This window comes from Rhinatrema bivittatum, chromosome 5 (assembly GCF_901001135.1).
Source record: "Rhinatrema bivittatum chromosome 5, aRhiBiv1.1, whole genome shotgun sequence".
Taxonomy (NCBI): Eukaryota; Metazoa; Chordata; class Amphibia; order Gymnophiona; family Rhinatrematidae; genus Rhinatrema; species Rhinatrema bivittatum.
Genome location: NC_042619.1, coordinates 261,247,218 through 261,260,524, shown reverse-complemented (window position 1 = coordinate 261,260,524; position 13,307 = coordinate 261,247,218). Strand labels below are relative to the sequence as shown.

General features: G+C 48.0%; 1 protein-coding gene across 5 annotated transcripts in view; it reads right to left on the bottom strand.

Moving 5' to 3' along the window:
- The window catches only part of ASH2L (ASH2 like, histone lysine methyltransferase complex subunit), a 145,093-nt gene that overhangs the window by 125,729 nt on the left and 6,057 nt on the right, over positions 1-13,307 (bottom strand). For 3 of the 5 annotated variants that reach the window (XM_029603907.1, XM_029603906.1, XM_029603908.1), the window contains exon 3: positions 1,225-1,370. The exons of the other annotated variants lie outside the window; for them this stretch is intronic. In XM_029603907.1, coding sequence (XP_029459767.1) covers positions 1,225-1,370 — 146 coding nt within the window. The remainder of the gene's footprint in view (positions 1-1,224; positions 1,371-13,307) is intronic. 5 annotated transcript variants of the gene reach the window in all.

Genomic DNA, 13,307 nt, shown 5'->3' with positions numbered 1-13,307 from the left:
AGGGGGGGAGGAGAATACCCCCCCCCCCCAACGAGGTCAGAATCCTCGACTTCCAAGGCAGAGGCAGGAGGCCCGGCTGAACGGAGGCCTAGCCTAACTGAGCAGCCCCCTCCCGAGAGACCCTCCTCTCCCGACCCACAGTTAACACAGAGAGAGCGTAAATCCAACCCCCCCCCCCCCCAACCCCCCTGCTGCGCCGCAAGCATGGCAGGCAGCAGTCTTGTACTTCGGCACCATGTGGCAAACCATGGGAGAGCTCAGACAAAAACGGCACTGGCAGCTGCCTGCCCCGAAAGTGTCACTCATACCATGGGATGTGAGAAAGAGCCAGCACGCGCCCCGAAAGATTTGAGGGAGACCCCTCACTTCAGCAAGCGATTGCATCCGATGTCGCACCCGCCCGGAGCCCCGGGCTGCCAACCCTCACACCCCAGACACTGACCAGTCTCCTCCTCGGGCTGCAATATCCACTGACCCAGCCAGGCCCCGACTAAGACCAGAGGCCTACCTGAGGAACTTCTTAGGTTCTGATGAAATCACTTTTCTTTTTAAATAAAAACTTTAGCCAACCTTAGCAGGACCAGAGGAAACCGGGAACAGCTTCGGAGGCCGAGGGAACCAGAAGCCTCTGGTTATCAGGCCCCCCGGCAGGGTGCAGGCGAAACACAGTCAGGGGTATCTAACCCCCCGGATGCCCAGCTCCACTGGAGGGATGGCCCGCAACGGTGCCTAACACCTCAGAGAGCAAAATCTCAGCTAATCTAAACTAACCGTACCTTTTTTTTTTTTTTTAAACTAAACCCTAGACTGCAGGTTTGCATCTCTACCATCTGCTGGAGTCAGAGAGATACAGAAGGACTGCAGGTAGCACTCTCATGTATCAGTGTCCAAAGTTTGTGTTCTTTGACTCTATCTGCTGGTAGTGATACACAACCCACTGGTAAGGAATGATCCGAGTATGTACAGGAAACTTTGTTAATAAAAACTTATTAATTTGTTAGCTCTGCTCGTCTTGAATTGATTAATGCTCCTGGTACTTTCTGTATTTGGTCTGTAGGTTTGTGCATGTTGAAAGCAGGTGTGCAGGTGGGCTTGGGCACTCCCTGAGTAGGTGTAAGTGGTAGCATTGAGGCGTTATGTGACATCTTATAAAAAGATTTGTTTACATTCTGCTGCCATACACTTTTTCTTTCAATGCAAGTTACTTATGCAAGAATTACATACGTAGTGTCAATCCCAAAGGTATCTGCTGTGAACCACTTTGTGCAAATGCCACACTGCAGCTCAACCTCTCCAAGCTGTCGGCCATTTTCTTCATCCACAGACCCTGTCTGTGTGTCCATGACTTCTGAATTGTCCCCTGTACCCTCCTGAAAGCATTAATACTGTATATTAAAATAATTGTACTAACTCAAATGAATATAATACACATGGAGAATAAGCAACATAAGCCTATACTCACAAAACTTCAGACTTTAAAGGAGTTTTAGATTTCAAAAATGTGGAACAAGATTAAAGTTTTATGAAAATTAATCAGTAAAAGATGCAAGTGTCGTCGCTCAAAGTATTTCAGTATCAATGGCCAACTATTATTGTCATAAAATATCCTTTTTTTGGATTCCTTGAAAAACAGGACACTAGCATACATGAATTCAACAGAGAGGAGGGATATAATTAAGACATTCGGTTACCTCAAATATATAAATAAAGCACAAGTAGAAAGTATTTTCCAGTAGAAAGGAAGTTCTAGAATAAGAGATCATGATAGGAGGCTCTAAGGGAATTGATTAAATAACAGGAAATATTTATTCACAAAAGGATGCATGGAATCACCTCCCAAGACTGAGATAAACATAGAAGATCCTTAGATATGGGTAGAGCCCATGATCAGGTAGATTCTACAATACTGTGTTAGGAATGGATAGTATCCATGGTAGACCAAATGGGCCTTGTAATCTTTATGTACTGATGTTAAACAGGACAATTTGTAACTTGTTATGCCTTCCCATAAACTAATATGCTAGTCTACAAGGGTCCCTACTCATAGTAGTAGTGCAGGGGTGGCCAATTGGCATCTCACTGAAAGTTTAAAGTGCTGTAATTTTACTCTTACAGAGTCCTGCACAGCTGCTGACTCTCTTACAGAGAGAACAACTGTGCAGGACTCTAAAAGAGTGAGAGAAACAATGGAGGCTGTGCCAGCTCCACCAGTATGTTGAAAACTTGTGGGCTGGCACTTACTGTATGCTGAGCTCATGTATCACAAGATCAGCATTTAAGAAGTACTGGCCCATAAGCTTTGAATATGCTTACAGGGCCGGCACAAATGCGAAGAAGCTGAGATACAGCCTCCAGCATGGTAACTCCTAAAGGTCGAGTTCTAGGAGGGGATGAAAGGATGCTGGAGATCAGAGTTCTCCCTGCTGCTGTTGAAGCTCCATGACCTGGTTTTGCTTCTGAATCCAAGGTGGACCACCGAAACATTTCCAGGACTCCTAAATAAGTGGTTTTGATAGTGGTTGTGGGAGCCACAGCATTGCTTCCCCACTAAAGTTTACACCGCTCAGGCTCCCCCTTCCTCTAGGTCTGCAGTGACCACTGAAAAGCAGGACGTCCCCAGCCCAAACCTGGGGACGTCCTCTGCTCTCTTTCAGGCCCAGGACACAAATACAATTTTATTTAAATTTCCCCTTCAAATCAGGGCCATGCAAACCCTGCATCCTGGGATCACTTGTCACTAAAAGTACAAACCCCCAACATAAAGGTATAGAGAAAACCTTTTTTCCATTCTCTTTCTACTAGGGACTGGGGGGAGGGGGTGTTAAGATGCAGGAAGGAGGAGAGAAAGGAAGTGGGTGGGCAGGTGATGGAGAGGAAGGCAGCATCAGGAGGGGGAAAATGATGGGGAAGCAAGATGTGTATGAAGGTGGGGAGACAGCTATCACAGAAACATAGAAATGACGGCAGAAGACCAAACGGTCCATCCAGTCTGCCCAGCAAGCTTTCACTCCCCCCCCCCCCCCCAAATGTATCTGTTACTCTTGTCCCTTGTAAGTGACTTTTTTGTTCTAATTCCCTTCCACCCCCGCCATCGATGTAGTTAGCAGTGCTGGAGCAGCATCTAAGTGAAGTATCTAGCTAATTGTTTAGGGGTAGTAACCGCCATCATAGCAAGCTACTCTCACGCATGTTTATCCAGCCTGTGCAACTCAGTCCTTGTTGGTTGTTTGAATATAAATCATCTTTTCATCATTCCCCCTGCCGTTGACGCAGAGAGCTATGCTGGATATCACTGAAAGTGAAGTATCAGGCTTATTTGGTTTGGGTAGTAACCGCCATATCAAGCAAGCTACTCCCCAGCTTTTTTATGGATGCAAATCCTTTTTTTTCACATTTCCTCTTGCTGTTGAAGCATAGAGCAATGTTGGAGTCGTATTAACCGTGTGTATGTTTATTGAATTAGGATATTAATCTCCAGTTAGTAGGTGTTATTCCCGCAAGCCACACCCATGCCTCTTTGCTTCATTCACATCCTCTAGACTTTATGGATCCACAGTGTTTATCCCACGCCTCTTTGAACTTCTTCACAGTTTTGGTCTTCACCACTTCCTCCAGAAGGGCGTTCCAGGCATCCACCACTTTCTCTGTGAAGAAATACCTCCTGACACTGGTTCTGAGTCTTCCTCCCTGGAGTTTTAAATCGTGACCCCTGGTTCTGCTGATTTTTTTTTTGCAACGGAAAAGGTATGTCTTTGGATCATTAAAGCCTTTCAAGTATCTGAAAGTCTGTATCATATCACCTCTGCTCCTCCTTTCCTCCAGGGTGTACATATTTAGATTCTTCAATCTCCCCTCATAAGTCATTTGATGAAGACCCTCCACCTTTTTGGTCGCCCTTCTCTGTACCGCCTCCATCCTGTCTCTGTCCCTTCGGAGATACGGTCTCCAGAACTGAACACAGTACTCCAGGTGAGGCCTCACCAAGGACCTGTACAAAGGGATAATCACATACTTTTTCTTACTCAATATTCCTCTCTATGCAACCCAGCATTCTTCTGGCTTTAGCTATAGCCTTGTCACATTGTTTCGCCGACTTCAGATCATTAGAGACTATCACCCCAAGGTCTCTCTCCTGCTCCATACATATCAGCCCTACTCCCCCCATCGAATACAGTTCTTTCGGATTTCCACACCCCATGTGCATGACTCTGCACTTCTTGGCATTGAATCTCAGCTGCCATATCTTCGACCACTCTTCCAGTTTCCTTAAATCCTGTCCCCTTCCTTCCACTCCTTCTGGCGAGTCCACTCTATTGCAGATCTTAGTGTCATTCTCAAAAAGACAAGCCTTACCTTCTATGCCATCCGCAATGTCGCTCACAAAGATATTGAACAGGACCAGTCCCAACACCAATCCCTGCGGCACTCTGCTCAACACAGCTCTCTCTTCAGAGTAAGTTCCATTCACCACCACACACTGCCTTCTGTCCGTCAACCAGTTTGTAATCCAGGCCACCACCTTGGCACTCACTCCTAAGTTTCTCATTTTATTCACCAGTCTCCTGTGCGGGACCGTGTCAAAAGCTTTGCTGAAGTCCAAGTGGATGACATCGAGTGCTCTTCCTCGATCCAATTCCTTGGTTACCCAGTCAAAAAAGTCAATTAGATTTGTCTGACAGGATTTTCCCCTGGTGAATCCATGCTGCCTCTGGTCCAGCAATTCTCTCGACTGTTATAGTTCACTATTCTTTCTTTCAACAGCATCTCCATTACTTTTCCCACCACCAAGGTGAGGCTAACTGGTCTGTAGTTACCAGCCTCTTCTCTGTTCCCACTCTTGTGAAGCGGGACCACCACCGCTCTTCTCCAATCACTCGGCACCACTCCCGTTTCTAGTGATTTATTGAACAGGTCACACAGCGGACCCGCCAGCACATCTCTGAGTTCCCTCAGTATCCTGGGATGAACCTCATCAGGCCCCATTGCTTTGTCCACTTTCAGTTTCCCCAGCTCTTCCCATACATTCTCTACTGTAAATGGAGTTTCATCTACTCCATTTCCCTCCAATTTCTTGTTAACTAGCGACGGTCCTTCTCCGGGGGTCCTCTTTAGTGAACACAGAACTGAAGTATTCGTTTAATATTTCTGCCATTCTTCGTCTCTCTCCACACATTGATCCTTTTCACCTTTCAATTTCACTATACCACTTTGAACTTTTCTCCTTTCACTGATGTATCTGAAAAATGTTTTGTCATCTCTCTATACCTCTTTGGCAATTCTTTCTTCCGCTTGACTTTTTGCCATCTTGATTGCTTTCTTTGTCTCCTTCAGTTCCACCAGATATTCTTCTTTGTGTTCCTCCCTTTGGGATCCTTTATATTTCTTGAACGCTGTTCTTTTAGCCTTTATTTTGTCAGTCACCTCCTTTGAGAGCCAGATATGTTTCATTCTTCTTTTGCTTTTCTAACATATAGATTAGTTGCCATGGTAAGTGTTCCTTTATGTTTGGTCCACTGTTGCTCCACTTCTCTCTATCCCATATTTGCTGCTTCTTCCTGGTCCCCAGGATAAAATAAGCTTTGGGCAGATCAGGTCCTAAAGGGCCACCACCCACAACCTGTATTAAAAAAAAACCAAAAAAAAAAACCAAAGCACTATTCCCCCCCCAAACAACTTATTTCTGGTTTACACTGTTAGCATCCAGCATGGGCCAAAGAGAAGTAGAGGCAGAGACATCAGCCTAAAGGAGGAGAGCTGCTACCTGCAGACACAGTAAGAAAGAGATTAACAGGCCAATGTAATACCGTGCACTGGCCGCAGCACACGGCTCAACCCGCAATTGGAGTGCATTCATAAATGGGAGTTAGTGCGTCCAATATAGTGCGTAGCTAATAGCACTCATCACATGTAAATTCATGTTGATGCAGCTATTAGCTATTCCCCTCGATGTAAAAAAACCAAACATTTTTACCCTCAAAAATTGTACAGAAAAGCAGAAAGGAAAATTGGTTCTTACCTGCTAATTTTCGTTCCTGTAGTACCACGGATCAGTCCAGACTCCTGGGTTTATTCATCCATGCCAGCAGATGGAGACAGAGAAATTAAAACTAACACTGCTTCATATACCCTGGTGCCACCTGCAGTTCCTCAGTATTGATCTGTACCCAAGCTAAAAACCAGCAAAAAACATGCTCACAAAAAAACTGGAAAAATCCGAAAAAACTGGTTAAAAAAAAACAAAAACCCAACAACTTTTGTATAAAAACCTGGTAACGAAATCTTGTGCTATCTCAAAAATACAACAACTGAGCAGACAACTCTCCACTTCCAGAAATCGGGCAGGTTCTAGACTGATCCGTGATACTACAGGAACGAAAATTAGCAGGTAAGAACCAATTTTCCTTTCCCCTGTATGCACCCGGATCAGTCCAGACTCCTGGAATGTACCAAAACTCCCTAATGAGGGTGGGACTTGGAGAGTCTCGCTCGCAAGATATTTTCGCCAAACGATCAAGACTCTCGATCCCCCACATCCAGCAGATAATGCCTTGCAAAAGTATGCAGCAACTTCCAAGTGGCCGCTCTACAAATTTTGAGGAGAAACCAATTAAGCCTCCGCCCAAGAGGTTGCCTGAGACCTAGTAGAGTGAGCCCTCAAGCCATCCGGCACTGGCCTACCCTTGAGAATGTATATCGAACCAATAGCTTCCTTAAGCCACCTCGCAATTGTAGTTTTGGAGGCCTGGGTACCCTTCTTTGGACCATTCCACAAAATTAAGAGATGATAAGACCTTCTAAAATCGTTTGTGGTTTTGCAGATAGGCTCATGCACAACAGCCTAAGCTCTTGTGCATGAGCCGCAGAAGTACCTAAGTCCGGAAAGGCCAGTACCTCCACCGTCTGATTGACATGAAAGGCGGATACCACCTTCAGAAGAAAGACGGCACTGTCCGCAGACACTCCTACTTCAGAGATCTGAAGCAATGGATCTCGACACGACAAGGCTTGCAACTCAGAAATCCTCCTCGCAGAGTGAACATCTACCAAGAAAATTACCTTTGAAGTCAATCCTTAAGGGTCGCTCTGTGGATAGGTTCGAACAGAGCCCCACACAAACCCTGGAGAACGAGGTTAAGCTTCCAGGGAAGACAAAATCTCCTCACAAGAGGACACAAATTCTTGACTCCTCAAATAAATCTGACCACGTCAGGATGAGAGGACAACTGGTAATCATCCACCTTCCATCTTTGATTGGCTACCATTTTTTTTTTTTTTATTATTTTATTGTTTTATTTATTATGTTTTATTTTTAGTCTAACTTGATTCCTATCTCCTGCGAATCATTTTTTAGTTTATTTATTGGTTTTATAGATTATCTTTTATTAACAGCTAATTTATTTCTTTTATCTTGTGTAGCTTTTAGCTGTTACTATTTTATTAATCATTGTATTTCCGAATATGTTTTAACTTTGTAAACCGCTGTGAAGGTATGTCTGATACAACGGTATATAAATGTCAATAAACTAAACTTAAACAAGCCAAGACCGTTACCTGAACTCTAAGAGTTGAAAGTGAGGCCTTTGACTAAACCTTCCTGGATGAATGACAAAATGTGAGACAGCGAAGTCTGCAATGCCTGAACCCCCTTAGTCACGCACCAAGACTCAAAGACCTTCCAGACTCAGACATATGATAAGGAAGTGGACTTCCGCCTCTCTTGGAGCAGGGTTGTGATCACCACCTCTGGGTACCCTCTGCTCCTCAAATGCCTCCTCTCAAAATCCAAGCCAAAAGCGATCTGCCTGGTTGGAAAATATGGGACCCTGGCATAGAAGATGAGGGAGATGACCGAGTAGTAACGGACCCTTGATCGTCAGGTTGACCAGATCTGCGAACCACGGATGGCGAGGCCACTCCGGAGCCACCAGCACCACATCCCATGGATGCCTTTCTATCCGCCGCAAAACTTGCCTACTAGATGCCATGGAGGAAAAATGTACAGAAGAACACCCCGAGGCCAAGGTAATACCAGAGCATCTATGCCTTCGGCCCTGTATTCAGTCTGCTGAAAAAGTGAGGAGCCTTCGCATTGTGCTGAGTCGCCATCAGAGCGACGTGTAGATGGCCCCACTTCTTACAAATGAGCCGCATCGCTATATCTGACAATTCTCATTCTCCCGGATCGAGACGACTGCAACTGAGAAAATCTGCTTGGACAATTTCGACCCCTGCGATATGCAATGCTGCTATCTGAGCTAGATGTTGCTCCGCCCACAGAAACAACTCCCGAGTCTCTTGGGCTACTGAATGACTCTTGGTGCCACCTTGCCGGTTGATGTAAGCTACAGTTATCACGTTGTCCGACAGAAACCATACCGAATGCCCTTGAACCAAAGGCAGAAAGGCAAGTAATGCTAACCAAACTGCCCTGGTTTCCAAACGACTGATAGACCACGAAGCCTCCTCTGCCAACCAGGTGCCCTGGATCGCTTGCCCCGGCATACTGCTCTCCAACCAGAAAGTCTGGTATTGGTAGTAAGTATGAACCAATCCGGAACCTCCAAGGCGACCCCTGCACCAGGTCGGAAGCCACCAAGACAGACACTCCCTGGCCAGAAGAGTTAGAGACACAGGTTGATGAAATGCCTCTGATAACGGGGTCCACTGTGATAATAGAGTTCTCTGAAGGGGCCTCATATGAGCAAAGGCCCATGGTACAAGCTCAGCATTGAAGTCATCGAACCACGGACCTGCAAGAAGTTCCAGGCTCTGGGTATGGGTAACTTTGACAAGTGTCAAATTTGATTTTGTAACTTGTACACTCTCTTCTCCGTCAGGAAAACCTTGCCCTGACTAGTGTCGTAACGTGTCCCCAAATACTCCAGAGTTTGAGACGGGATTGAGCTCTTGGCTAAATTCACCACCCAGCCTAGGGATTGCAGAGTCCAAAGCACAGTCTGTATGACGGAGCGACAACTGTTCTCAGACTTCGCCTGTATGAGCCAATCGTCAAGATATGGATGGACCAGGACTCCCTGGCACAGTAAAGTGGCCGCCACAACACTATAACTTTGGTGAAGTATGAGGCGCCATGGACAGCCCAAACGGATGTGCCTGAAACTGGAAATATTGCCCCATGACCATAAATCTCAGGTAGCACTGATGATCTCGCCAAATCGGAATGTGTAGGTACGCTTCCATCAAGTCTAGACACGCCAGGAACTCCTAGGTGCCTACGGCAGCAATTACCAACCTCAATGTTTCCATGCGAAATCAGGGAATCTTCAATGCTGCATTCACGTGCTTCAAGTCCAGAATGGGGCGAAAAGTCCCTTCCTCCTTTGGAATGACAAAGTAAAGGAAAATTGGTTCTTAGCTGCTAATTTTCATTCCTGTAGTATCACGGATCAGTCCAGACAGTGGGTTAAGCCTCCTGTCCAGCAGATGGAGATAGAGAAAAAAACTAAAGGGTATCCTATATTAGGACAGTGCTTACCCTGCATTCCCTCAGTATAAACATTATCAAAGCAAGAAAGGTAAAGTTAACCAGAAGAAGATCAAGCAAAGAACAACCAACATGGAATTGGAACTATCAACACATGAAAAAAATCGCTCTTACATATATATATCCAGTTGAGAAAGACTTCCGGTGCCTTGAAATTCTGATAAGGAGTAAGTGGATCCAAAATGCTGTGAAGAGCCAAACAAACAAAAGAAAAAAACCTTCGAGCGGACGAATCAAAAAGAAACTACAGCCCAGGCGGGAGTCTGGACTGATCCATGGTACTACAGGAACAAAAATTAGCAGGTAAGAACCAATTTCCCTTTCCCTGTACGTACACGGATCAGTCCAGACAGTGGGATGTACCAAAGCTTCCCTAAAGAGGGCGGGACAGAGACAAACCCGCTCGAAGCACCTGCCTGCCGAAGGAGCCAAATACTGGTGCCTGGACGTCGAGGCAATAATGACGAGCAAAAGTATGCAGAGACTTCCAAGAAGCCGCCCTGCAGATTTCCTGACGAGAGACCAACTGACTCTCCGCCCAAGAAGTAGATTGTGTACGCAAAGAATGGGCCTTCAAGCCCTCCTGAACTGACCGTCCATGAGAGATATAAGCTGATGCAACGGCCTCCTTCATCCAGCAAGCAATGGTAGCCTTAGAGGCCTTGTCCCCTCTATTTGGGCCGCTCCATAGGACAAAGATGATCAGAGATGCAAAACTCGTTAGTAACCTGTAAGTATTGGAGTAGGACTCCAATACTTACATCCAGACGCCTGAGGTCACCCCCAGGCGTGCGAGCAATGTCTTCAGGAGAAAAGGCAGGAAGCTCCACTGACTGTTTGACGTGAAAGGAAGACATGACCTTTGGAAGAAAGGATGGCACGGTCTTGAGGGAAACACTTGAGTTAGAAAAGCGGAGAAAGGGCTCCCGACAAGACAAGGCTTGGAGCTCGGACACTCTCCTGGCCGAGCAAATAGAGACCAAAAATAATGTCTTAAGAGTGAGGTCTTTCAGCGTGGCCCGCCGGAGGGGTTCAAAAGGCGCCTCGCAAAGGGCTTAAAGCACCAAATTGAGGCTCCAGGAGAGACAAGTAGGCCGGACAGGCGGGTTTAAATGTTTGGCCCCTTTAAGAAAGCGAATGTCATCCGGATCCATCGAGACGCCCAAGGAGGGAACAGAGGGCCGAAACCTGCACCCGCAGAGAATTGAAAGACAAACCTTTAGAGAGACCAGACTGCAGGAAGGATAGAACCTGAGACACCGGAGCACGGCGCACCTGGACTCCGGACTCAGCACAAGCATTCTCAAACACTCTCCATACCCAGATGTAAGCAAGAGAGGTAGAGGTCTTCCGTGCCCACAAGAGAGTGGAGATAACTTCCTCCTTATACCCTTTCTTTCTCAGGCACCGCCGCTCAAAAGCCAGGCCGCTAGACAAAAGCGATCAGCCTCCTCTAAAAATACTGGTCCTTGGTGGAGCAGGTTGGGGAGGTGGCCGAGGCCAAGAGGACCGTCTGTTGTGAGGTTCACCAGGTCCGCGAACCACGGTCTCTGAGGCCATTCCGGCGCTACGAGAATGACCGGCCCCTGGTGGAGTTCTATTCTTCTGAGTACCTTTCCCACCAGAGGCCAGGGTGGGAACACGTAGAAGAATGTTGTGAAACCAGGGAAGAACCAAGGCATCCACCCCTTCTGAGCAGTGCACCTGTCTGCGGCTGAAGAATCTGGGAGTCTTTGTGTAGTTCAGAGTAGCCATCAGGTCGAGGAGAGGAACTCCCCACTTGCGCAGCAGAAGATTCATCGGCTTGTCGGACAACTCCCACTCTCTGGGGTCTAGGTGTTGTCAGCTGAGGAAGTCCGCTTGTACATTCTCCTTCCCCACAATGTGGGAAGCTGCGAGACAACTCAGGTGTCTCTCCACCCAGGAGAGCAGTTTGCTGGCCTCCAGACACGCCAGACGACTCCTGGTGCCACCACGGCGATTGATGTAAGCTACTGTGGTGGCATTGTCGGAGAGGACCTGAATGGCCTTGTGACATATCAAGGGCAGGAACGTCTTGAGTGCCAGACAGTCAGCTCGGGCTTCCAGACGATTGATGAGCCATCGGGATTGCACAGGAGACCACCATCCTTATGTAGACTGGTGCTGACACACCGCTCCCCAGCCGGAGAGGCTGGCATCCGTCGTCACGACGATCCACTGGGGTGTCTCCAAGGTCACTCCTTTCAAGAGGTGGGCAAGAGAAAGCCACCACTGCATGCTGGCAATGGTAGAGTCAGAGTGGTAAGGGTGTTTGGAACTCTTCCGAGACCGGCTTCCAGCGGGATAGCAACGCTTTCTGTAGAGGATGCACATGCGCAAAAGCCCAAGGAACCAAATCTATGGTGGAAGCCATGGAACCCAGGACTTGGAGATAGTCCCAGGCTGTGGGCACTGAAAGAGATAAGAGATGTTGTACCTGGTTCATGAGCTTGAGCGCCCGGTGCTCGGGCAATAGGACTTTGCCCACACGAGTGTCGAAACGGGCTCCTAGAAATTCCAGGACCTGGGAGGGCTTGAGGTGACTCCTGGAGAAGTTGACAATCCACCAGAGGGAGGAGAGAAAAGTCACGACCCTGTCACCCGCTGCAGTGCACTGGTTCTCTGAATTGGCCCGGATGAGCCAGTTGTCCAGGTAAGGGTGGACCAGGACTCCCTCGCGACGAAGGGAGGCCGCCACCACTATCATGACCTCGGTGAACATCCTAGGCGCGGTGGCCAGGCTGAACGGAAGCACCCGTAATTGGAAGTGGTGTCCCGGAATGGCGAAGCGGAGATACTTCTGATGGTCATGGCAGATTGGGATATACAGGTAAGCCTCTGTCAGGTCGAGAGAGGCCAGAAATTCGCCTGAGCGAACCGCCGCTATGACCGCTCGCAGGGTCTCCATCTGAAAATGGGGCACCCAGAGCGCTCGGTTGACCCTCTTGAGGTCCAGGATCGGTTGGAAGGAGGCGTCCTTTTTGGGCACTACGAAGTAGATGGAATACTGGCCAGATCCCTGTTCCTCCAGGGGTACAGGGACTATGGCCTCGAGCTCCTGTAGCCTGTCCAGAGTCTGGCACACCGCTGGACGCTTCCGAAAGCCGCAGGGAGAGATGAGAAAGCGGTCGGGGAGATCCCGAGCAAAGTCTAACACGTAGCCATTGGCGATCACATCGTGGACCCACTGATCCGACGTGATGTTGGCCCAATCCTCGAGAAAAAGGGAGAGACGTCCACCTAAGGCGGAAGCGGAGGAATGGGCCGGCCACATTTCATTGGGAGGACTTTGAGGTGGAACCTGAAGGGTTCGTATCCCGGAACGGCCGTTGGCCACGAAAGGAATGAGACCGAGATCTAGTGAAGGAGGGTTTTTGGGTAGCCCCTCTCGGCCGGTTGTACCTGCGCTGACCCCTGAACCAAGAGCGCGAAGGAAAAAAGGATTTGGATTGCCGAGGGCGATCCTCCGGCAGCTTATACACCTTATTGTCCCCAAGAAATTTAATAAGCTGCTCCAGGTCCTCTCCGAAGAGCAACTTACCCTTGAATGGGAGAGTGCCCAACTGTGATTTAGAAGAGGAGTCCGCTGACCAATTACGAAGCCAGAGGAGATATCTAGCAGACACTGCCAATACCATTGCTCTGGCCTGCACCCTGAGAAGATCGTAGAGGGCATCCGCCCCATACGCAATGGCGCCTTCCAGCCGCTCTGCCTGTTCTGCATCTGCAGACGGGAGGTCCTGGGTGCTGAGTAGTTGTTGGATCCACCGAAGGCCTGCCC